This window comes from Monodelphis domestica, chromosome 1 (genome assembly GCF_027887165.1).
Source record: "Monodelphis domestica isolate mMonDom1 chromosome 1, mMonDom1.pri, whole genome shotgun sequence".
Classification (NCBI taxonomy): Eukaryota; Metazoa; Chordata; class Mammalia; order Didelphimorphia; family Didelphidae; genus Monodelphis; species Monodelphis domestica.
Genome location: NC_077227.1, coordinates 56457200 through 56482849, shown reverse-complemented (window position 1 = coordinate 56482849; position 25650 = coordinate 56457200). Strand labels below are relative to the sequence as shown.

Here is a 25650-nt window from a genome sequence, read left to right as displayed (position 1 = left end):
TTCAAAATACTTGCAATTACAATGCCTTATAGTCATGCTGTGTAGAGTACAATACAGCCCTTCTAAGCTAGACACTCAGTACCACTTTTTCAATCTTCCTTCTATGTAGCTCTTATTTCCCATCTCTTCCTTGGATCCCAACAATAATACACTTTAAAATTTGCAAAAATGTAGACCAAAAAGTTGAAAATCATATATCTTCATATTATTTTATTTTGTTCATTTAAAAAAAATTTATGGGATTGCTCTAAGGGCAAGGAGGACTTGTGGCACAGATATGAGTGAAGAGCTCATGGAAAAATAAATTATAATCTAGACAACAAGGAGACCAAAGGGAGTGCTTACAAATTGACTCATTTGACTCTAGTTACCAAAGCTTCAACTCTGCAAATACTTGGAGGCACAATTATGCATATTTGTTTTATTCATAATTTGTATTGTTCTAGGATACCAAAAGTATTTCTAATGATGGTAAATTAACAAAATTTTTGTACCTCATCTGAAAACATCCACTGATCCATCTCATCCAATGGCAATATCAAATTTGTTAAAAGGAACATAAAAACAAACATGCACACCATTGCACAGTTTTCATAAAGGTCTATTTCATTATTGGTGGGTAGCGCATTTAACAGTTAAATACTTTTAAATAATGTATAGGTGACTGCACTACTGCAGCATTGGGAACTAGATAACCAATTTAACTAAAAACCAACAAGTAACTGTCTAAATATTTAAAATACAGCTCTTGTTTGGATCATCCCTTGTTTAGATCATCCCTCTTGGAAAAAAAAAGCCTGCTGGTCACATTGGAAATATATTTTAAGGCCAAATCTTCTGCTAGCTATCCCTTCCCCAGAGGTTTCTTCAATTGGACTAAGCCTCCAACTCCAAGGCAAGTCCAAGTTTGTGACCTCCAGCATTGATGCTCTTCCCATCCACCAGGGCAGACAACGTAAGCTTCACACCTGTGAGGACACAAACAGAGAGACATGATACCTCCTAAACCACTTTTATCTTCTTGTCATCCCTCCAGCTTCTTTTTCTTAGTTCTCCTTTAGCAATTAAAAGATTTAAATGTAGTTAACATAGCCACTAGAGGGCAATTTGGAGCACTTCTGATTTCATCGATGACAGGAATTCTACTAACTAATCGAGCATATTAGGTTATGGACTTTGCTCCACTTAAAAACCAGGCCCAATCCTTAAGCTTACATTCTATTGGGGGTAAGGGAGGAAGAGAATAAAACACCAAAAGTGGTTTCAAGAAGGAAAGAGCACGTAGAACACAGAGATCTAGGGTGGGCTTCTAAAAGGCAAAGGTTAGTAAAGTGAGTGTCCTCCAGGACAGGGAGGGAGATGGAATGCCAAACCTGAAACAGTAGGCAGGAGTAAAAGCATTTAGAACTTTAAATGTCATGTTCAGGAGTTTTTATCTTATCCTAGAAAGATTAAGGAAAGTTTAAGAATACTAGTCAGACTTGTACTTTATTTTCCAATATAATCTTTTGATTTTCCTTTTCAGTTATCTATCCTGCTTTTCATGGCTTCCAGCTGTTTAATTTTGGTCTCCAATTTTTCTATCATTTCATTTGATTTCTGGGCTTCCTTCTCCAATTGGGAGTTCCTGTCTTTTAAACTGTTATTTTCTTTTTGAACTATTTCCCACTATTCTTGCCAAAACACTTTAACCTTTCTCAAAAATCTCAGATTTAAATTCTTCAAGAGCTTGTGGCCAACTTCCTTTTGGGGGGGAGGGTTTGGATGCGTTTGTCGTCCTCTGCTGTTTCCTCTGTAGTCTGGATTTTTTTCTCCATAAAAATTATCCAGGGTCAATGCCTTCCTCTTGTTCTTCTTGGTGGTTGGAAGTTGTATTTCCTGGGCATTTCTTGCCATCACTATGCTGGTTTTTCCTTCCCTTTCCAGTCAGGAGTCCAAGTGAGGAGGGCAGGCTCTCTGTATGGAGCTAAGGAGCACGCTTTTTGCCTGAGGCCACTGCAGCTTCTACAGTGTGCCACCCCTCTCTGCGCTATGCCCAAGGTCTACACTCTTCAGCCTGCTGGGGTCTCAAGTCTAGCTGCTCTCAGGGGTAAATCCCTGGTGGTCTTGGTCAGCTGCCAAGGAGCTAGAGTTGCCCCTGATTCTAGCACAATGGCTCTGACTCTGGCTCCATAGGTGAGGTGGGGGAGGGTTCATCAGCTCAAGTTTTGGTGGGAGGTATTTCACCCCCTTATTGCGTGGAAATACCCTAATCCTATGTACCTTCCAGCACCCTACTGTGGAGTCCTTTTGTGTATCTGCATTTGTTTTTTTTAGCCTTTTGAGGTAGTCAATATCAGTCAGTGGTGAGGAGAGGAAGAGTCCTGCTTCTACACTGCAGCCATGTTAACCCAGAAGTCCAGACTTGTACTTTAGAAAAATTATTTTAGTAGCTTAATTAGAAGACAAGAGTCTAATGAAGATGCTATTAAAATTGTCCAAGCAAGAAATGACAAGAACCTAAATTAGGGTGATGGCCATGGAAATGGACTAATACTAAAGGGGATGGATTTGAGAGATGTGGTGATAGAATATGCAATCCTTGGCAAATGATTGGCTACCAGAGGATGGGCAGAAGTTGGTGAACTTTTTCAAAAATCACACGCCCAACTGCACTTTCAAGCTGCCTGTGATCCCCTCAGCATTACCCCAAAGAGTGGAGGGAGGAAGTACTTGCATTCAGCTGCTGGGCAGAGGGACAGGGCATATGAAAACCATCATCAGGCACTGTGGAGTGGGGGAAGGAGCAGACATTCTGCCCCACCCCCAATGCCTGGCCACAGCTTCACCAACACAGGTTTAGAACAACCTTAAGGTTGCAAACCTAGGTAACAGACAGAAAAGTTAGGAAAAGGAGATGTTTAAGAGAAAAATAATCAGTTGTTTTGGACATATTAAATTTGAGATGCCCACAGGACATCTACTCAGATTACCTGGCATCACCAAATGCCTGTTGGATATATAGATAAGATCATATAGAGGAATCATCTACATGAAGGTGATAATGGAGCCCATGGAAAGTGATGAGATGACCAAAAGAGAAGTCAACAACAAAAGAGAAGAACAACCATGATAGAATGGGTGTTGGAATGTGCATAATAATCAGGCATAGAAACAGAGGAGCAATGAGGAGACCAATGTCATGGAAACTCAGGATGAGAACTGAATAAAGGATGAAGACAGGGAAGAAGTCATGGGATTTTACATTAAAGTTATTACTTATGCCCACAGTAATAGTATCAGTTGAGTGGTGAAATCCTGCACCATTCTAATAGGGGTTGAGAAGTAAGTAAGAAGGTAAGCAGATATAAATAGCTTTTCCTAGAACTTTAGGCTAAAAGGAAAAATAGAGAATTGAAAGCATAGCAGGGTCAAACAATGGCTTCTTAAAAACTGAAGGGACCCCCCTACCCCCCAAGAATGTCTCAAAGCAGCAAAGAGTCAAAAGAGCAAATTCCAGGAGACAATGAGAATCACCAAGTGGTTCAAAAATTTTAATGATGATGATAAATTTTGAGAAAGGATAGGAAACTCATCATGGATAGCCTCCATGTTCTCAGCTGAGATGGGAGGGGAATGGCAAAGAAGCCTTGAAAAAAGAGGTTTGGAAAAGCAGCCATGGGGAGTACCATACCAAACCAATTAGGGACAAATAAAAAGATTATTTTGTGGCAGTAAGAGCACAATTGAGATTCAGTGAATTTTTATTGGATCTCCATTTGGTAAGGGTATTTTAATTGATTCTGAATTACTGAGTGAGAAGAACAGTAAGTTAAGTAGCTAGGGATAACCCAGGATTAGGGTTTGGCAAAACACAAGTAATAGCATAATAAGGGGTAAGGGATTTGAAAGAACATGACAATGTGTAGCTGAACTGGTTAATTATAAGATCAAGACTATAAAGGAAGGAGAGTAAGACCACAGAGGAGGTGAGTCTGGGAAAAGAAACTAGAAATCATCAAGTCATCTTCTAGACTGGTTGTAAAAAATTGCTATAACCAAAAAAACCACAACACTGTACTATAGCTATACTGGTGATGAGTCTCCCTGAATTTGGTTCCAGCACTAGATCCATATCCAAAGACTTTCAGTTTTACAGAAGCTATAAAAGTTTATATTAACCAGAAAAGCAGTCATCTCCATAAATGAGAGAGTAGGTATTATAAATATGGTAAAAATACAAAGACATCAGAATAGTATATGCTGATAAGATTGCCAAAATAGACTGGATACAGAATCTGTAAAATAATTATTCAAGTTTATTAAGTAAGATAACTTACCAGGCCTCAAGGTCTGAGTATAACCCACTCCGATTAAACTAGAATTGTTGACTTTTGCCTAGAAACAAACAAAAGCAGCTTTGAGAAATTGGAATTGGAAAAAAATGTCTCCTGTTCCCCTATTTTATGATGTCCCCAAATAAATTTGTGTTTAATCTAATTCTTAAAAACTGCTTCTCACTGATTAAGATCAACGTAGCTTGGATTTGCAAGGACCGAGTTCAATGTAACTTGAAATAACTCATTTTGACCCACACATAATATCTGTTCTATCTACCTGTCCACTAGTGTATCCTAGGCTATAAATTTACCAAATAGGTTTGCTTTTTCTTCTCATAGAACTATAGAACTAGACAAAAACTTAAGAAACAGCCCTTTCATTCACCACTTTAAAAACAAACAAACAAAAAACCCAAGTCCTAGTAGAAGACTATATAAAAATTGAGTCCTGTAGTCTGGGCTCATCCATCTAAAAAGTCTAGCTTTCTCTGAGAGGTAAAAATTTTATTGGATCAATAAGTACTCTTTTTTTTTTAATTTCTTCATTTGGATTAGAGAATCACTCAGCAACCTCAGTACTAAGTACTATGGGATAATAAGGGAAAAAATGGTAAATAAAGAAAATAATAAGAGTAAAGCTAAGGAGACCACCACCAACCTCAGTGGAACATAAGTCATACTATATCCTTTTATTTGTCAAAGCTAGGTTTCCTAAAGTATCAAAATAGGAACTTTGGGGACAATGAGTTGGCTCAGTAGATTGAAAGTCAGACCTAGGGACAAGAGGTCCTGGGTTCAAATGTGACCTCAAATACTTCCTAGCTTTGTGACCCTGAGCAAGTCACTTAATCCCCATTGCCTAGCCCTTTATCACTCTTCTGCCTTGGTAGAAATGCATGGTAATGATTCCAAGAAGGAAAGTAAGAGAGGTGTGTGTGTGTGTGTGTGTGTGTGTGCGCACGCGCGCGCGCGAGCGCATGCACAAGTACACACATAGAAGGACAACAACATCTGACTACCTCAAGTTATCTTAAGGTCCCATGGTCTCCATTGCTAGGTAATGAAGAAAATGTAGTGGAAAATAATACTACCTCTATTTAGATGAGTAGTAAAACATCTTTCAGTTATTCTAATTAGATCAGCTAAAATGTGACTAAATTACTGGCACTTGTTGCCAAAGGATAATTTTATTTAGCAGAGAGAATTCATTCAAATGACATTAACTATTTCATTCCTAAAGCAATTATAATCTGGTGAATGTTACTTAATGAAAGGCTTCTGTTTGTTGTTGGAGCTGCTCAGTCACTATTGTTCACACACAACCCAACTGAAGACTCACAACTACCTTTAGTGTACTAATGTGTAATAATATCAATTAATATTATTTTATCATCACAATATTACTAGTATTATTACTTTTGCTACATTATAAAAAGGCTAGCCAGGAAAACCAATACTGTGTCTGTGGAAAAATAAATTCCAAAATTCAAGTGAACTTTTAGAATACAACTGTTTCTAACTGGAGTGCTCCTTATGCTCTATTTAAAAAAAAAGGGGAGGGGGGGGCAGCTGGGTAGCTCAGTGGATTGAGAGCCAGGCCTCAAGACGGGAGGTCCTAGGTTCAAATCTGACCTCAGATACCTCCCAGCTGTGTGACCCTGGGCAAGTCGCTTGACCCCCATTGCCTAGCCCTTACCACTCTTCTGCCTTGGAGCCAATACACAGTACTGACTCCAAGATGGAAGGTAAGGGTTAAAAAAAAAAAGCATACCTTTTTATCATTATCTCAAGACTAATTCAGTCTAATTACTCCAATAAGCCAAAAAAATCCCCATTCTAAACCTGCCCTATAACATTACTTACAGAAATAGATGCAGTGGAATCCAACTGATATTTGGCTGCAATACCAAAACGAGTGCAGTTGGTGCCTGATGTCCAAGCTAGGTTTACAGAAGTATCAAGATCTTCACAAACTTTCTGATAAATTGAACCTCCAAATTCTGTTCCATCATTGCTGCAAAATTATTTTCACATCATTTAACATTTTGAAGACACTACTCGCTACTCATCCCAACCCAAAGAATGTGTACCAATTTTAAGTGCATCTATGACAAATGCTATAAAATATAAGACTGTGTGAAATGCAGATCAAAGCACACTATTTTCCACTTCAATTTATTTGTGTTTTTATTTGGGGGTTTTAGCTTTTTGTATGTTAGTATTCTCTTACAACAACGCCCACTATGTAAATAAGTTTTGCATGATATAACCCAGATCAAATTGCTTACCATCTCCAGGATGGGGGGAGGGAAGGATGAGAGGGAGACAATTTGGATCTTAGGCTTTCAGGAAACATGTTGAAAATTGTTATTACATGTAATTGGGGAAAAAATTATACATACACACAAACATAAAAGACTATGATCTCTAGAGATATTTGGTTTAATACACAATCAAGAAAAATTTTATGTAAGGCTATTTAACAACAAAAGAATTAAAATGCATACTAGTATCTATTAAACAGTTTTAAAGCATTTTAAATAAAATTTTATGTTTGAGTATAAAATAATTTTCCATTTCTGGTGCAAAGTCTTGTCAAGCTAACTGCAGAATATTGCCAAATCTGAGTAGAAAGAAATCTCAGAACTCTCATTCAGGCCAATTCCTGTCCCGTTACAACATAAGAGATTCTCCCTGAGAATCTAAATAAAAACTTGAGAGGAAGTTCATAATTAAAAAAAAAAGATCACTGATAGTGAATGAGCCAGTAATCACATCAAATAAAAGTAGCTAGCCAGAGCCTGACTTGAACACATCGAAGTCAACTGGATTTTCCTTACTTTCATACTATTTAGTTCAAGTTTCAATTCCCTACTTAGACATTAGATTCTTTAAAAGAAAATAGGGAAACAAAGAGCTGACTAGTCCTTCCTTCTCTCCATTATCCACTATAATTTTCTCATTACTTCTCAGAGCCATTACACCATCCTTTCTTTGATCTTTTCATCCAACAGTTTAAAAAAAAAGTTTAAAAGTACTTTTTGTTGTCCAGAGCTTTTCTTGTCAATCTCCAATAATTCTGTACTTATTTAGTAGATATGACATTAACCTCATAAACTATACCACGTTTTTAGTCATCCTGTTCCTGGCCCTTGCTTCTTGTCTTCTGTGTATCTTTTCTGTCTCTCTTTTCAATTTAAGTACTATTAGATTTGCTGGACACTAGGGCAATATATTTTGCCAGTGCTTGTAAATACTATCCCTAGCCAAGAACCCATATTAGATATGTTTTCAGCTGAAATCCAGAAAGCCAAATTCTGCTCTCATTCAACTTCTTAACCAGTTAAGTTGCTTCCTATATCTGCCTTTTTCTCATAAGTCCTCTCTGAAGCATCAGCAGCAATGATGAAAACATTACATATGCACCTGAATTGTTTGGTTTGCTGTCCCAAAAAACACTGCACTTTCCCAATGCGTTCTCTGGCATATCATTTGTGGCCACACAAACCAGAAAGTGGGTAGCAGTCATTAAGTATGACAAAGTGTTGAAAAATTCTATCAGGTCTGAAGACATCCCAGAAAAAGAGAGCAAATTTTCCTACTGTTAATGTCTTATCACTGGTTTACTTTCTCCCATCACAAGTAGAAAACCCAAACAGACTTAAATGAACTGAATGGCAGCAGGTTGGGAAAATTACAGACACTCCTAGAAAGCCATGACTTCAAATGGAATGCATTTCATTCATTTACTTATTTATACTTGCTTTCAGCACCAATAGCATGAAGCCAACGACTTTTATTCTGCTGTCATTTTATATTAAAACCAACCAGAAGATCCACCTTACTTTACAAAGAGCTAGAAATAGCAAGTGATGAAAAAAAATGCATACTTTACATAACTAGATATTTTTATTTTGTTTTGTTTTTTAAGGATAGGAATAAAGCTGAATTTATGATTTGATTGGTATAAGAGACTTCCATATAAGGAAACTCTCTCTACCAAAGTGGGTTAGTACCTTCTCTGCAACTTAAAAGAATATTAGAGGGTTGCCTATAGCACTCAAAGATTAAATAACTTATTATGGGTCACATAGCTAAAATGTATTAGAATTAGGACTTGAACCTACTTCTTTGCCCCCCAAATCAACTCTAAACACTATGCCATGCCACATTTTTTAAAAGATGCTTATATTCTATTAAAACACAAATAAAGTCATCATGTTAAGAATCATAAAGAAATACTATGGGGCAGCTAGGGTAACACAGCAAATAAGAGCACCAGGCCTGGAGTGAAGAGGGACCCAGGTTCAAATCTGATTTCAGATACTTCAAAGCTGTGTGACCCTGGGCAAGTCACTTAACCACCATTGCTTAGTTCTTACCACTCCTCTGCCTTAGAACAGAAAGTCAAAGTTTAAACAAAAAAAAAAAAGAAATACATACACATTAGTGTGCAGTTGGAAGTCTCCAGTCCTGTAACCCACTGCAAAGTTATTCCTTGTCAACTTTGACTTGGCACTATCAAAGGTCATCTGATAACCAGCAAGCCAGCCTTCATAACCAAAAACAGCTGACCCATGAATTGCAGGTCCAGCAAAATCAAAGTCAATATCACAGCCAAGGTTTATACATTCCCGCTTATAAGCAGACTTTATTTTACCACTTTTCTTTCTGGAATAAAAACAGATTCAAAATTTATTTCACCACAAAATCTCAAATATGCAGTCAAACAACATTACTAGAAATCTGAAAAAGGACCAAAAACTATTTAAAAGTTTTAATTTCTAGAAATGTAACTAATTACTGAGAAGATAAAATATATTATAATCAAGTTCAATGAAGTGAAGACAGAACAATCGAGGATACTTAGTACTAGGGGATTAGTCAATCACTAAGCATCTATTAAGTGCCTTTTTTTTTTAAAACAAACCCTTACTTTCCATCTTAGAATCAATACTGTGTATTGGTTCCAAGGCAGAAAAGTAGTAAGGGCTAGGGAATGGGGGTTAAGTGACCTACCCAGGATCACACAGCTGGGAAGTGTCTGAGGCCAGATTTGAACCTAGGACCCCCCATCTCTAGGCCTGGTTCTCAATCCACTGAGCCACCCAGCTGCCCCCTTATTTAAGTGTTTCTTGTATCACAGGCACAGAGAGCTATGGTAAAAAGGACAAAAAAAATTTCTGCCCTCAGGGAGCTCACAAACTAATGATTATAACAGCAATGGGTTAGCAGGGCTTTCTATAACTACTGCAAAGGATTTTTTTTTTTAAATTAGTAGTAATGAGGCCTACAAAAGTTTCTTTTGTTTCTCTATTAGCACTGTGCTGAAAATGAGGCAAATACTTAAATTCACACCAATGACATTAAACAGTAGCAATTTAAGGGGAAGGACAATGGCTTTTCCACTATGGTAGGAAAGTAGTTTATCTTTAAAGTGCATTTTTAACATATAATATTATTGTTAATTTTAAAAACAAGAAAACACACATGGTTACCCTGTGTTTGGTGAGAAGGTAGTGTCAAATGTCAGCTTCAAACCTTGACAAATCTATTTTGAGGGGAGAAAAGGTCCTAATTCAGATTCATTTGGTTTTGCAAATAAAGAAAAAATATGACTTAGAAACACTAAATAAATGCAAATTGTCTAATTATTGTTACCTGATCTTCAATTGCGATTTCGGTTCCCAGAGTGTTATCAGTGTTCCATTTTTCTGTGAAAGTCAGACCATACTCACACCATTTATATTTGGTCTCCAAAGTCCCAGAAACTTTACCGGTGTCTGTATTAGATGAACCAGATGATGAAAATTCCTATTAAGAGAGTAAATTTTTTCATGAACTTTCCATACCTAGGTTATGCTGCTTAATTTGAAAATCAAACCAAAAACCTAATGCTAGAGAATTATGTCCTTTCACCACCTCTTTTTGCCCTATGTAACTACTTGGGCATTATTCCCTTTTGAATCTTTTCCTCGTCTGCTAAAACATATTTAATAAAACAAAGAACTGACACATTAACTTTTAAATAATTGGCTGCCATTTATTTCTAGAACTTCTAATCAGCTAATGTTATAATACAAACATTAATTGTGTAGAAGAAATCTTAAGCTCCACATAAAGGGATATCTATTTACATATAGAAGTATAATTGAGTGCTGATAACAAAGAACTTTTCTGTTATGGAAAATTAATAAAGTTCAAATATACTATTATTCTAATATGAAATCCATATGTTTCAGACTGTGTTGGAAAAAATTTTTAAAGCTGTACCAACCAACTATTTTGTTAGTAATAATTAAGTAACAATATAGGAAACACATTTTTTTGTTATCAAAATTAGATGTAGATGAAAATAGGACTGTTTCCTCATATGTCAAATGAGGGGGTCAGACTAAATGATATTTAGAAGTCTAATGTCTTTTATAGTTTACTTTACCATTCAGTTATTCTATTATCCTCTGAAATTCAGAGCCAGCTCAGGAATTTAAATCCCCATGAACCATAAAGGCATTTGTTCAATTGCTGTGAGTATAACTGAAAACCTCAAGCCTCTATCAAAAACACATGTTTTCAAACCAATTCTTTCAGTGATACTATGTGCTTATGAATACTACAATCTCTCTAATTATAAGTCACAAAAAGAGTAATGTAAAAGACTCATGGTAAGTGCCAACAGACAGCAGTGTATTATCAACAACAAATTATGCACAAGAATGGCATAAAAGATACCAAAAGAGATAGATGTATGATCCAGAAATGAAGATCAGCTGTGGTCATATAACAAGTAAAAGATGGGCAGCCTCATGAATATTGAGAGACCCCACTTAGAAGGTTCCTGGCAGAATGGATCTATGAGAGGACTAGACAATAATCATAAAGAATGAGATGTGTGGATGAAATGAACATATATCAGTCAGATCACAGATCCAATGAAATATTTAAGTACAATTAAAAAGAAGTCTTTTCAACTGTTTTTTACATCATGACTAAAAATATAATTTGTCTTAGTGGATGGGAACAATGGTGTAGATCATTTAAAACACCACCACAGAAAATTTCTATTTGGCTTATCACATTCACATTCTTAAGTCTTTAATTTGGACAGCCACTAAAATGAAGTATTAATTCAACAAACAACTGGCAAGCATTTTAAAGTGCTTACCGTGTACAAGGTACAGTGCAAGACATTATGATTTCTTAAAATCACTGTCTCTGTCCTTGAGGAACTCAAATTCTATAGCAGGTGAGAATGAGATGTGCATAAGAAAAAAAATTAAAAATATAAGGTATAAGGAATGATAGGCACAATGGAAAAAACTGGTTCTAGGAAATGCGGAGAGAATGCTTTCTCCTTACATGGAAGATGAACCTCTTGAGATGAACCTTGAAGGAAGAAGATTCTGAGAGGCTCAGAGAGTACATTCCAGGGATGGGGCATAGGCCTGTGATAATGGACAGAGGTATAAAACAGTAGTACAATTTATTTGAAAAACAGAGTTTGTGAAGGAGAGCATTGTGAAGACTGAAAAGGTAGACTGCTGTCAGGCTGTTTGCAAGGTGTTAAATGGCAAGCTGAAGAGTTAATGAAGAAGTGGGGAACTAGGGACACAGAATATGGCAACTACTGTCAAATTTGGTCAATGTTTGGGTTAGTACTATTGAAATATTTTTTTCTGCCCCATTCTTTCTTTTATAATCTTCTAGTGACCATCTCCTAGGTAGAGGCAGAAGAGAGAAGGAAATATTTGGAAATGAGTGTGATGTATATAAAAAAGAGAATCAGTAAAATATCTTAAAAAAAAAAAAAGAAAATGCCAGGCTGAGGTATTTGTATTTTATCTTGGAGACAACAGATTATCACAAACTATTTTTTAATAGAAGTGTATGCGTTTATATAAAGTGCTCAATTTCACTATATGGTCAGCATGCTATATAGTGAAATTGAGCCCTGGGCTTAGAAAACACCTGGGTTCAAATTTCCCCTCTGATATTTATAATTTGTGGCTAAATGAAAGTCACTTAATCTTGCTGATCCTCAGTTTCCTTCTCTATAAACTGAAGGGTGATAATATAGTACCCTTGTGAGGATCAAACAAAATACATAAAGTAAATATCAGCTATCACTATACTTCTACAGACTACTATGCAGTATGAAAATTGCTTCAATAACTGTGGAAAACAGTGGAAAGAAAAGAGACAGAGGTCAAACTACTGCAGTAGTCTAAGAAAAAAGTGACCAAAAACATGAACAAATAGTGGCTATGTCCTCAGAGTGGAAGGAGATGAATAACTGAGAAGGCTAAATTGATTGTGAACCATTTTTTATTGATCCTATTTACAATTAATTAATTTTAATCTGTAACTACTTAATCCAAGGAATTCTATATTTAGAGGACATCCTTGAACACAAGGGAATTGAGTCTTGTATCTTAACAGTACCTAGCTCTCTTTTAAGGATGTCTGGCCTACTGTTCTTTTTTCAATATTTTCAGATTAAAATTTGCAATGTAAAAATCAGCACAGCCCCAGAACCAGGCTTCAAATAAATTATAATTTAAAATTAATATTAATAGTCTTTCTTTCAAAAGATCTTGTGATTTCACACATCATTAACAGGACTAAAAGTATGGGTGTATAAAATGGCCATGAAATATTTTCTGGGCTCTTTAGGAGATAGTTATGTCCCTGGACTTGACCTTGACCTCTTTTGGCTTTAATTTCCACTTCTATAAAATGGAGGAATTAATATTTACACTGCCTACCATTAGGCATTATATAAAAATGAGTTGTTTTTTGTTTTTAAGAGATTAGTGGTGACCTTAGAGAAAGCAGTTTCAATAGCACAAGGGTACTTCAAGCTAGGCTAAAAGGGTTTAAATAAGTGGGTGTTCACTGAAAAAGTACTTACAATGAGCATAGATGATTCATTCTAGGAGTTTAGCAATGAAAGGGAAGAGATATACAAAATGATAGCTTAAGAAGATGGAAGGATCAGAAGAATTTTTTAAAGGAGAGAATCTATGTATATAGAGAAAGATTTTGAAGTCAAGACAAAAATGGGGGAGCACAAGACAAATGACCCTAGAGAAGGCTGGGAAGATATGTCTATCAAACTTGGAACTTTTAGTCTAGAACAGCTACTATATAAGCAAAACTAGTAGAGAGATGAATAAAAAGGACTGCTCTATAACAGTAAGGTTTCAGTTGAGTTCAGCTATTAAAGTGTTTATTCATTCAGAAACAGTATTATGATAGATACGGCTGAGAATGAGCAGAACAAGGACAGTGTAAGGATAGGAATGGGAATAGGGATGGGAAAGATGCAAGGGATTCAAGATTTGTGATAGTACCTTACTTGATCCAAAGGGTCAAGGCTGAAGGTATAAAAGTTGAGGACAGAATTAGGATAATTGGGAGGGATTCAGAGATCACAGAAAAAGAACAGGCTTAAGAGTCAGTAGAACAGAAAGAGAAGGAAATTTCAGAATTCAGAATTTTGGAAGCAGAATAATTTTGGGTGATAGTGAGGTTTAAGGCATAGGGGAAATAAAATGGCAGAAGTAAAAGTAATAAAAGAAGAGGTTAGGCTATACAAAGGCTCTTCAAGGTGAAAACTGAAGTCACAAAGGATAAAAACAGGAGTAGGAGTATTACAAGAAAGTCTAGAAGCCAGATACTGATAGTTGATAGTAAGAAGATTCTAAACACAGGAATAAATAGTGAGCTTCAAAAGAGGAGAAAATACCGATTTAAAGGATTCAGAGTAGCAAAGGGATGGGATGATCATGTTGGCAAATGTTCCTAAAGGGCAGAAATGGAGGCAAAGTGAGAATAGTAGTACTCAGGCAGCAGGAAGTTAAGGTGGGAGAAGCAGCACTAGTTAGGTAGCAAAGAATGAGTGCTTCAAGAAGAAAAAGAGGCCTTAATAATCACTAGAAAATGTAAAGTGTATGAAAGGAAGAGATCACACAGGCTGACAGATTTAGAGCATTCTAGGGAGTTCATACACAATGAACAGAGAAGATCCAAAGAAAAGGGAAGGCAGAGGAAGTCACAGGGCCTGAGAACAAGTAGAGCTAGATCAGATAGGGAAGAGCTTATAGATGAGATAATCCTCAGAAATAAAAGAAGGGAGGAGTAAAAGAGGGAGCCAGGATGGGAATGAAAATTTGCTAAGAAAGATGAGTCAAAGGTATATTAGAAAAAATACATTTGGTTTAAATTCAGGTAACCCCTTACTACTTCTGCAACAGGGACAGAAGCCATTAAATGTTAAATGTCTCTGGACTTCAATTTTCTTAACTGTAAAATGTGGGGAGTTAACCAAATGTCTTCTAACATCACATCCAGTTTTAAGTCCTACAATCTATTTTGACTAACAATATTGTCAGACAGCTTTGCTTAACTTTTTTTTTTTTTAATAGAAAGGTACTAGGGATTGGGGGTGAGGGAGAGAGCCTTGTAACTGTAACTTAAATCTCCCAAGGCAGAAGATTATACACCTACACAATATCCTTTGAGGTTTCCCAGTGATATTATGTCCACTAATGATGGCTGTTATGGTCAAATGAAAGAAAATACTACAAAAATAAAAAATGAAGGGCTGATAGTCCTCGTAGAATATCTGAGTCAATTCTGAAATAGATAAGAAAAGTCCAACTTCACTAAATATTCATTAAAGCCCTACACTGTGACAAAGCTAGGGGCAGCTGAGTGATAGAGCTCTGAGCTTAGAAATCGGGAAGGCCTGAGTTAGAATCCAGCCTCAGGCAAACTAGCTGTGTGATTCTGGCTAAGTCATTTAAACCCCCTACTTGTCTCGGTTACTCATCTGTAAAATGGGGACACACTGGAGAAAGAAATGACAAACCACTCCTATAGCTTTGCCAAGAAAACACCATGAACAAATCCATGGGGTCATGAAGAATTGACTGAATAACAATAATATGTAACAAAAGATCAGATTGGATTCTGGGTAAAGAAAGACTAAATCAAAAGGAAACTTTCTGTCCTCAAGAAGCTTATACTCCAGTGAAGCAACATATATAAAGAAATAATACAAGGTAATCTGAATAAGGGGGGAAAAAACTCACAACAGCTAAAAGAGATGATAATCAATTAATAAGTACTTAATACTATGGCACTCTGCTGGGCAGTAGGGAAAAAAAAAAGAACAATAAATGAAATTATCCTTGAAGAGAAGGAAGTTTTCATAGTGGAGATGACAACTGCCTGAACCAGGTTTCTAAGGAAAATTAAGACTCTGAGACAAAAATAGTAGCTAATAAAAGTAGTAACAAGCATTTCTACAACACTGGAAGGTTTACAAAGTCCCATACAAATCTTATCTGATTTTATCCTAATAATGCTGGGAATTAGGTGATTTTATTATCCCCATTTTTAGAGATGAGGAAACTGAGGCAAGAAGAGGTTAAGTGACTTGCCCAGGGTCACAAATCTTCTAAGTGTCTGAGGCTGGATTTGAACTCAGGTTTTTCTGAATGCAGGTCCAGTATTCTATCCATTGTACCCTCTGGCTATCTGAAAAACACAGAAGAGGTACATTCTAGGTATGGAAGAAAGCCTTTGGAAATGCAAGGTTGAGATATAGATTGATGCATTTAGGGTCTTTGGCTAGAATGGAGAATATAATAATAAAGAGAAGTACTATGAAAGAAGGTAGGAAAGGTAGAGAAGAATCAGACTATGGATGTTGACTACTATCCTGGAGGCCATGGGAAGCTACTGAAGGTTTTCTGAATGGAGCATTGACATGGTCAAGCCCGGTTGGTGTCTTGGGAACATTACTGTGGCAGTTTTGTGGGGGAAAAAAAGAGCCTGAAAGAAGGGAGTTTGGGGGGAAGCTAGTATAATAGTCAAAGGAAAAGGTGATGAAGACCTGACCCAGATAGGTACCTATATAAATGCAGGCAGGACTGAGGAGAGTGACAGGGTAATAGTGTAAAGGGGGCTAAGACTAGGAATCCAAGAACTCAAATTGAAGTTCTGCCAATACTACTTACTTTTTGTGTAATCTTCTATGACAACCTCTTTGGGCCTCACCAATAAAGTGAGGAATTAGACAAATGAAGCCCAAGGTCCTTTCCAACTCTAAATTAATTATCCATGTTGTAAAGGCAGAATTTATAAAAACTGGCAAAAGATGGAATGAAAGTGTGAAGGAGAGGTCAAATCCAGGATGACTTCAAGATTACAAAGCTGAGAAACTGGAAGGCTCCTTGACAAACATGTCTAGTCCATATGAACTCTGATCATCATAAAATCAAGCCCAATTCCAGAAGCCTGATGATGAATAATGCTACTCCTCTTCCTGACAGAGGTGAAAAGACTCAAAGTGCAGAATGAAAATATATTTTGGGGCAGTCAACATGGGAACATATATTGGTTACAAAGGCTCTTCTGCCAGACCTGCATAACTGAGTCAGGGAGAAGGAAGAGAGGGAAGAACAAAGGGAGGGGAAGATGGGTCAATGAAACATTAAACAGACAAGCAGAACAGTTTTAAAAGATATGTGTTGAATTTATTCTAGTGTCCCAAAAATCTTAATTCAGTTTTAAGCTTTAATGGCTATATATATTTAAAATAAAATTGTCTAAAGCACTCAAATTCAACCATCTTTTCTGTTTACATATATAATCATTTCAGTTCAGATTAAGTTTTTAAAATAAACAAATAGCACAGTTTAGGGGAGTAGAGTTTTAATGAGGGGGAGAAAATATGTATTCTAGTTGGGACATGCTGTATATGTAAGAAATGGAGCTGCAGAGAGGGGTTAGGCCTAGAAGTTCTCATTTAGGAGCCATCTGGTTGCATAGTAACTAAACAAATGGCTGTAGGTAAGATGACCAAGAAAAGGATTAGGGCAAAAAGGCCTCAGGGCAGTCTTAGGGGACACCCTCCCAAAGAAGGAAGATGATCCAGAAAAGAATAAAAAGCAGTCTGACCAGAATGTTGTGTCACAAAAGTCAAAGTAGGGAATGATATCTGGGATTAAGTAGTCTACAAATGCAGAAAATACACACACACACACACACACACACACACAGAAATGTTCATATGATTTAGCTGTTAAAATGGCTAATGACCTTTCACAGTGGGTTCAGAAGGCTGACTGAAAAGAGCTGAGGTGGTAAGGAAACCAAGGCAGAGAATACAAAGGATTCTTTTGAGAAGTTTGGCAGTGATAGGGAAGAAAGAAAGGAGGCTAGATTGGGGGGAAGGGTTAGGTCAAATAAAAGTGCAATAAAGGTGTAAATGGCAGGGACTATTGTTTCATTTATAGAGGGACTACACTGCCAGGCACTGTTAAGAGATTTAGGGATATTATCTCATTTGATCCAATTGTTTTACACATTCCAGGATATTTGAAGATCAGTGATTTTAACACTGTTGTGGTAACTCAATCCACCAACAGGCAACTAAATATAAAGGTTCAGGAGATAGTTGCCTAAGGGCAACTTCCTTAATCACCAAGATGATGATAAGGGTTAATTTGAATCTGGGCCTCTGGGATTGCACATTTAATATTCTACAGACACCTAGCTACCTCTGCCTTGTTAACAATACACATGTGGAATTACTGATGGGGAGCCCAGGGCATGTTTTAAGTATCATAATCCTTATGCTATATCAGCAGAGAGTTAGAGTTAAAAGGGATCTTAAAAACTATCTTGTCCAATCTTCATTTTTACAGATGAAAAAACCAAGGTTCAGAGAGGTTATGTGGCTTGTCCAGGGGCACAGAGATACTGACAGAGGTGGAACCTGAACTGAGGCCTTCCCCTATCATGCCCACAATACTCTCTAGCCCATCCCATACCCGAATAAACTGCAATTAGGAACTATTTAACAAAATAAACATAAAAATTATATTACATTTTAAAATTAAGCCAATATATAGCTGTAGAAATCTTCATGTATTGATTAGTGGTCCTCCTCTCTGAATGTGACAGCACTAACTTAAATTACATTCCATCTTTCAAACCAGAAGTTCAAGATACTTTAAAAAGAAGTTATCCTCCTGATCCTGATCCCCATCCCCTCACTCTTATCCCAAAAAGCCAATGCCTACAGTGCAAATTCAAATTTGAGACACTGTATGAATGGAGTCTTGGATTCTGTACTTTCTTAAAAAAAATATATCTTCTTAGTATGGATTCTGAAACAAAAAAAGCAAGGACTAGGCAACTGGGGTTAAGTGACTTGACTGGTCACATAGCTAGATGTACCTGAAGCTGGATTTGAAATGGATTCTTCTGCTCTTAATAGTGAGAGCAGTCCCATTCACCAAATCAGTTCAAAGACCCTTACCACAAAGCCACAGATCACATAAGAGGAACCAAGAAGGAACCGATAAGCTTCTCTTCTCCCAAATCAATCAGGCTTCCACAGCAAATTTTTGTTGTTCATGTAACCCAGAAAAATAAGGCAGCTAGCTGTGACCCATCCATATTAAAAAAAAATGAAACAAAAAGATATACTCTAGATTAAATACTTCCTTCAAGCTCCAAGTCTTGTACTTCCTCAAAGAAGCCACCTGTCCATCAATGATGAACTAATTACAGCCCACAATGAATTTTTCTTTCACCTAGGGAACTTTTTTTAAACTCACTATAGCATTGGATACTCATATAGGACTTTCAAGTTTACAAATGGCCTTCCTCAAAACACTATTTTTGGTCAGTTATTTCAGTGTTATCCAACTCTTTATTATCCCTTGTGGTATTTTTTTTTGGCAAAGATATTGAACTGATCTGCCATTTTTCTGCAGTTCATTTTCCATCTGAGGAAACTGAGGCAAACAGGGTTAAGGGACTTGCCCAGGATCATCATACTGCTGGTAAGTGTCTAAAACCAAATTGGGTCTTCAAGATTCCAGGCCCAAGGGTTCTATTCATTTTGAAATCTACTTGCCCATATAAGATATTATCTCCATGTAAACATGAAATTAATAAGATTAACTGGCTTGCCAAAGGTCAAATGGGGAGGTGTCCCTCAAGACCCAAACAAACCCAAGCCTGCCAACCCAGTGTTCTTTCCATCATATCATATTTATGCTCCTTATTTCTGCCACTAGCTTAAGTATAGGGGTTCACCTTGTGTTTCTTTCCTTTTCCTCTAAAATGTCATTTTTTTTTGCAAATATGCAAAAGATATTTAATATATGTTAACTGGCTTGTTTTAAGTAACATGAATTTGAACTTAACATCTTTCAGTTGACTTGAAACATATCCCAAGTTGTGGAACTACCAATTAAGAACACTTTCTATAGAAAACCACTATGAGTGTAAATCAGTGTAAAGACAACAAGATGAGAGGTCTGGGTTTCCATCACATCTCCTTCTCTTCTTCCTAATTGCAAGCTAGAAATCACTTAATCTCTGACCTTCTTCTATAAAATGTAGTTAACAGTGGAACAACCTACTTCACAAGATTCTCTTTGAGGAAAGCAATTTACCAGTTTTAAACATCAGAATAAAGGTAGTAATGCAAAAGGCCTTAATCCAGTAACAACTCTATTTTACCTTTAACCACAATACCTGGTTCCCTAGAAGCTTCGGATCATAGTACCTACAACTAGAAAGGTTCTTAAGAGATCACCTGATCCAACTACATTTGGGAAAACTGAGGCCCTGAAAGGTTAAATGACTCTCAAGGTCATACTGCAAGGCAAGAATATCATCCCAGGTCTGGTGACTGAAAACCTAGTGTACTTTCCACTCAACTAAGCTGCCTCATCATCAAGCAGCAAAATAAAATTCAAAAACTTCTAGACTGGTACATAAAATTATCTTCTATTTCTGGGACATACAAATTAAAGTTGTACATCCTGTACTCCCAATTCTGTTATCCATATCAAGATTATCAGCACTGTGCTTAATTAACCATGAATAGTCCTTTGACTATTTTGATCAAAGTTGGATGCTAAATTTGTTACAAATTAAATAGAAAGCAGGAACTAGCTATTTGATGCCACACATTCCAAGAAAAAAAAATTAAAATAAATCAAACTAAACAATTATCACTATAAGTGATAGTCACATATTTCTAAAGAATTGTCTATTGGTAGGAACTCGTTCAACAAAAAAATGTTCTACTTTATACATACAAATACCTACTCATCAGCATTAACATTAGAAGGAATCTTAGAAATAAAATCCAATCTCATCTTTTCAGACAAGAAAACTGAAGCCCCAGAAATCTGCTCATGGTCACCAACACATGAATCTATCAAAATACATTTTGATACTACTGACAGAAAGCTAGTTTTCCTAGTGTTAGAAAAACCACATCCTCACATTTCCCCCTTAGTTTTAGAGATTAATGACCTTTCTTTTACTACCCAAAATGTTTCTTTAAAAGAAAAACTTAAATGGACTTCTCTACTAGTAGCAATGCAATAATCCAGAACAATTCGGAGGGACTTCTGAAAAAGAACACTAATCCACATTCAGAGGAATAACTGGGAGTAGAAACACAGAAGAAAAACAACTGCTTGATCACATGGGTTGAGATGGGGATATGATTGGGGATATAGAATCTAAATGATCACCCTAGTGCAAATATCAATAATATGGAAATAGTTCTTGATCAATGACACATATAAAATTGCACATCAGCTACTGGAGTGGGCTGGGGGAAGGGAGGGAAACAACATGAATCTTTTAAGCATGGGAAAATATTCTGAATTAACTAATTAAACAAAATTTTCTCAAGGAAAAGAAAAGAAAAACTTACAAATTAAAATAGCTCTCCAATCCACCAAAATGCACATTTCTCTCAGTTCATTTAGGTAATTAAATTTTCCCCACTGAACAATGCCAGAACAAGGTTTTCTCTATTCCATATCAAGAAGTAGCCTTCTCAATTTAACAAGTACTTATTGAGCATCTATTTGCCCAACACTATTGGGGGGAGGGGGCGGAGGGTACAAAGATAGAAGGGAAACAAGTAATTTGTAACACAATATCCACCCTCGAAGAGGCTATAATCTCTATTGGAGAAACATGGTTTTTAAATTCTAGGTATTTAGACATATCATAATGAAATAGCAAAAGTCCAACAATGCAAATTGGAAAAATACCCAATCCCCAAAGAAATCAAACAAAGAAACCATTTATGACTCTCCTTTGGCAAAAAAAAAAAAAAAGATTGAGATAGATCATATCTGGTCAGAAGTATTTTTTAAAGTTGTAATATGATGTAAAGATTTATCAACAATTATTAGATATGTAATAAACACTTACCACTCCACTGCAGGACTTTGTTTTCACATCTAGTTTAACCAATCCAAAACCTTAACAAATATGAAAATCAAAAGAATCATACAAATATTCTAGGTTGTATAAAATAAAGCACAATATTAGATTATCCTAAATTATGAAGCACTTATGCAGCAAAGTTAACGGTTCAAATAGTTTTTTTTTTTAATTCATGCATATTCCACAGATACATAAACTTTTGCTGTTATACATTTCAATTAATTTTTTTGGATGAATTGATAACTATCTCCTCAAAAATCTTGTGTCTGGAGGCTCATAGTATTGTCAGTGGTTCTGGGTTCTCAAAAGCTTTGTCAGAGAAATTCAAGTTTTAGTATGCCCTGGAATGGCTTTGAATTCAGGCTTCCTACAGCCTATTTGTCCACTAGGACCAGCCAAGCAAACTGTACAGAGGCTCATCATCAGGTTAACTACCTTGGGATTAATTCTTCTGGACTCAGTAATTTACATACTGTCTACCTAATAAGATGTAGAGGGATTGCAATTTATACAAGAAGTACTCGCACCAAATATAAACATATTTGATAATATATATATATATATATTTGAAGTATTCAAGGAAGCAAATGTTTCTCTGTTAAGACCAATGTTTTTCTATAGTTAGCACACAAATGCGTTCTCACTGTATAGTTTTTTTTCACATAGACATATACAGAAAAGTCATTTAAATCAACTTTAATGCCATTTAAATCAACTTTAACTTCAGTACAGGTTATAGTTTATTACAGTAAAGACATCCATTCCAAACCTAGTTTTGCATAATTCAGAGTATCTCTCATTGACCAGAGGATGCCATGCAATCTTCAAACAAATATTTGCTATAGTGTAAGGGGACTTCAGTTAACAATTTCCCTAAAGTCAAAACATATTAAGATTTCACAATTCTGGAAAGTCTGAAAATTACTGATCTATACAACCAAGTTTGACCTAAAAGTGAGGGAAAAAAAATTTCAAGATAGATCTCAATGTGGTTTTATTTGGCAAAAGCTTTATGTTTAATAGATAGTATAGATAGGTACATACTATAGTTATAAAAATAGCATTTCCTCAAAAAAAAAAAAGCCTGGGCATAAATTAAGTTCTTACCAAATCCTTTGTTGAAAATATCTCTGGCAGCTTTGCCAAGGTCAGCATATGCTGGAGGAATACACATTGCTAGTAGAAAGAAATACAGAATATTAATGTTCTTCCTCCCTTCACTCAATTCCTGTACAAGTATTCTAAGGCAGTAAACCTATAGTGATAATTACTGGCTCTTGAAAATGTAAGTATTCATACATTCCACAATCTAATTTTGGGATTCCCTTAAACAAATATGGTTTAAAATTTAAAATCCTAATTCTTTTGAATCCTGGGGCTGCTCCTTATTCCTTTCTTTCTTTTTTTTTTAAACCCTTACCTGGAGTCTATTGGTTCCAAGGCAGAAGTGGTAAAGAGCTAGACAATTGGAACTGAGTGATTTGCAGGGAGGTCACACAACTAGAAGTGTCTTGAAATCCTAGTCATTGTACTTAAAAACTATACCTTATTCAAAATAAAGAGGTTTGAGGTAGCTATGAAAGATGGTGAAAATTCCTCTGAAATTTCCTTCTGATTATCCAAGTTCCTAAATTTAGTATATACTGACACTGTTTCCTGCCCCTAACTTCCAGATTATTACAACCTACAAGAATATTTGTGCACTGTTACATAGTACACAGAAGCACTACAAAATTGTGCATGGATCTTGCAAAGCTTAATAAAGGGTAAATCTCAATAGGTTTATCCAATTCCTTTACCTGGCTTAGAACCTTCAGAAGAATGAAAATAAAGTTGGAAGAGAAGGGAAATAGATAGAGTATAAATGACATATAAGGACTATGCAGGGTTCTTTAAATACTGATACAAAGAAAAGACCAATTTAGTTTCACTTTGAATGACTAACACTAGCAATTAAAACTGGCACTCCTTCCAACACTCCAGCAGGAACGCTAACCTCTTAAGACCTGCTCATTCATTCACACTCATCAGTCTCCACACCCTAAGAGTACACTGAATGAATGACCTTGCACTCTCACAAGGTCTTTCATTTCCCTAAAGAAAAATCTCTAATTTATTACAGAACTATGCAACTCTTTCAAAATGACAATTCGTTAACATTTAATTTTAAAAAACACCCCCCCCCAAGTTTTACATGTTAGCATCCCATTTTTTACCTAAGAGAATTACTAAGACATGGGACAAAGCTAAGAAGACAGGCTGACTGCCCTAACTCTACATGCCTGCACCTTCTACCCTCACTCGATCAGACTTATACCCGGACCCCTCCTGCTAGATGGCCAAGGTCTGGGGCAAGGCAGTGCCCCGCTAAGGGGTGCTGCTTCCGGATCCTGCACGTGCGTCTAGCATCCCAAGGTGGGGAGGGGAGCTTCAGTCTGGGTCACCCCACCCCCCGGGGTAACGTTTTCAGATGCACACCAAGAGTGATAATAAGCAACCAAGATCTCAGACACAAGAACCTCCACAGTGGAGCCCCAGGGTCGCCCGCTCCAAAGCGCTTCGGGAGGTGCAAAGCGTTTCTCCCCGTGCCCTTAAGGACCCAGAGTCCTCGAAGCCCCGACTTTGGAAGGCGCCGTCCCACCCCGCCCCGAGCCTGCCCAGTCACCCGGGCCTTTGCGGCTCGGGCCCGACCCCACTTACCCGGACGCTGACAGGGCGGCTGGCACAGCGGCTGGCACGGCTGGCACGGCTGCTGGCACGACATGGTGAGGCCGCGGGAAGGGAAGACCTGGGGGGAAGGATGAGAGAGGTGCCGTCAGCACAGGCCAGGCCGGTGCCAGGGGGGCGGGCCTCAGACACCACCACCCCCCCCGCTGGGCCCCGAGGCCGGCGCGGCCATCTTGGAAGGGCCCGGCCACGACCGGGGTCGGCCCGGGGGCAGCGCGGCTGCGGAAGCTCCAGGCCAGCCTAGGAGAGACTAGGGAGGGCCAGGGCAGCCGTACCTGGAAGTCGGGTGAGGGCCGTAGGCGTTCCACTAGCTGTTCAGGCGGCTAAACGCGCTAGGGCTCCGGGTGTAGCTACCGCGGCTGGAGGGCGAAGTGAAGGAGACACCACCGTCCCGCCCGCCAGGACCCCGCCACGGCCCCCCACAGCTGCCTGCTGCGCCGGCGCCCAACCGCGGACGCCTTCCGACCGCTCCGACCGTCGGGAGATCACCCTCCCTGCCCGAGAACCCGCCGCTGCCGTCCGGCGAAAGTCGCCTCTGCGTCTGCCTCCTGGATACCTGGAGGGCGCGGGGTTCGGCGATCAGGCAGCAGTGAAGGCAGCCCGAGTGCTGAGGGGGCGGGGAACGGCGGGGGCCGCGGCGGCGCGGTGGCCGCAGCGCGAGGGGCCGGGCGGGGCCGGAGCGTGCCTGGGGGGAGGGGAGGGGCGGAGCCGAGAGGGTTTACTTGACACAAAGGTCCACCTTCCCTTCCTTCCAAGGATCTAGCTGCACGTAGTGCAGGATTCCCCCAGCGACGGGGCGGGGCGCCCCAGCCATTCCCCCTCCCTCCTCTAAACCCGTAGAGCTCTGCTGCTCTCACTACGGTCACGTATGCTCAAGAGATTTGGTGGGAAGAACGTAGCATCCTCCCTTAGAAGTCGGTTCGAATCCAGCCTATGGGGACTGCTGTATGGACCCCCTGTGCTTTTAAAAGTCCAACTAAAGGAGTATTTAAAAGTCTTATGTAAACCTCGGGTTTTTTGTCCAATGAAACCCCAATAGTGAAGATCAGAATAGCACAGATAGCAAACGTTTGCAAAGCACATGGTAACTCATTTGATCCTTACAACAACCCTAGGAGGACCCTGCCATCCCCATTTTGCTGATGGAGAGACTGAGGCACAGAGCTTAGATGACTTGCTGAGGGATTTACCCCGACTAGTAAAGTTAGGAGACAGGAGCTAGCTAGATCTTAAGATTTAAAAATGAGGGCTTACAGATCTATATGTTCTATTGATTCAACACTGGAGGTGTTTCCACACCCTAAATCTGAAATGAGCT

At 38.0% G+C, this 25650-nt stretch overlaps 1 protein-coding gene across 2 annotated transcripts; it reads right to left on the bottom strand.

The window, feature by feature from the left end:
* Positions 1 to 195: 195 nt before the first annotated feature.
* Positions 196 to 25163, bottom strand: VDAC2 (voltage dependent anion channel 2). Of its 2 annotated transcripts, none has more exons than XM_001366737.5 (10): positions 24608 to 25163; positions 24306 to 24393; positions 22713 to 22781; positions 21591 to 21640; positions 9981 to 10133; positions 9818 to 9870; positions 8763 to 8990; positions 6183 to 6333; positions 4320 to 4377; positions 196 to 968 (listed from the first exon to the last, which is right to left on the bottom strand). In XM_001366737.5, exons 2-10 carry the CDS (start codon positions 24367 to 24369, stop codon positions 877 to 879), a joined length of 918 nt encoding a protein of 305 aa, XP_001366774.2. In that variant the 5' UTR covers positions 24370 to 24393; positions 24608 to 25163; the 3' UTR covers positions 196 to 876. The 2 variants fall into 2 exon arrangements, with proteins under 2 accessions (XP_001366774.2, XP_056655562.1); XM_056799584.1 differs by having other exon boundaries at positions 24889 to 24997.
* Positions 25164 to 25650: the final 487 nt, after the last annotated feature.

Coding starts and splice junctions, on each gene's coding strand:
- VDAC2 (XM_001366737.5), bottom strand. CDS start 24,369: ATGTCGTGCCAGCAGCCGTGCCAGCCGTGCCAGCCGCTGTGCCAGCCG. Junction 22,782..24,305: donor GCCGCCCTGTCAGCGTCCGG/GTAAGTGGGGTC, acceptor TCTTTCTACTAG/CAATGTGTATTCCTCCAGCA. Junction 6,334..8,762: donor TTCCAACTGCACACTAATGT/GTATGTATTTCT, acceptor ATAATTTTGCAG/CAATGATGGAACAGAATTTG.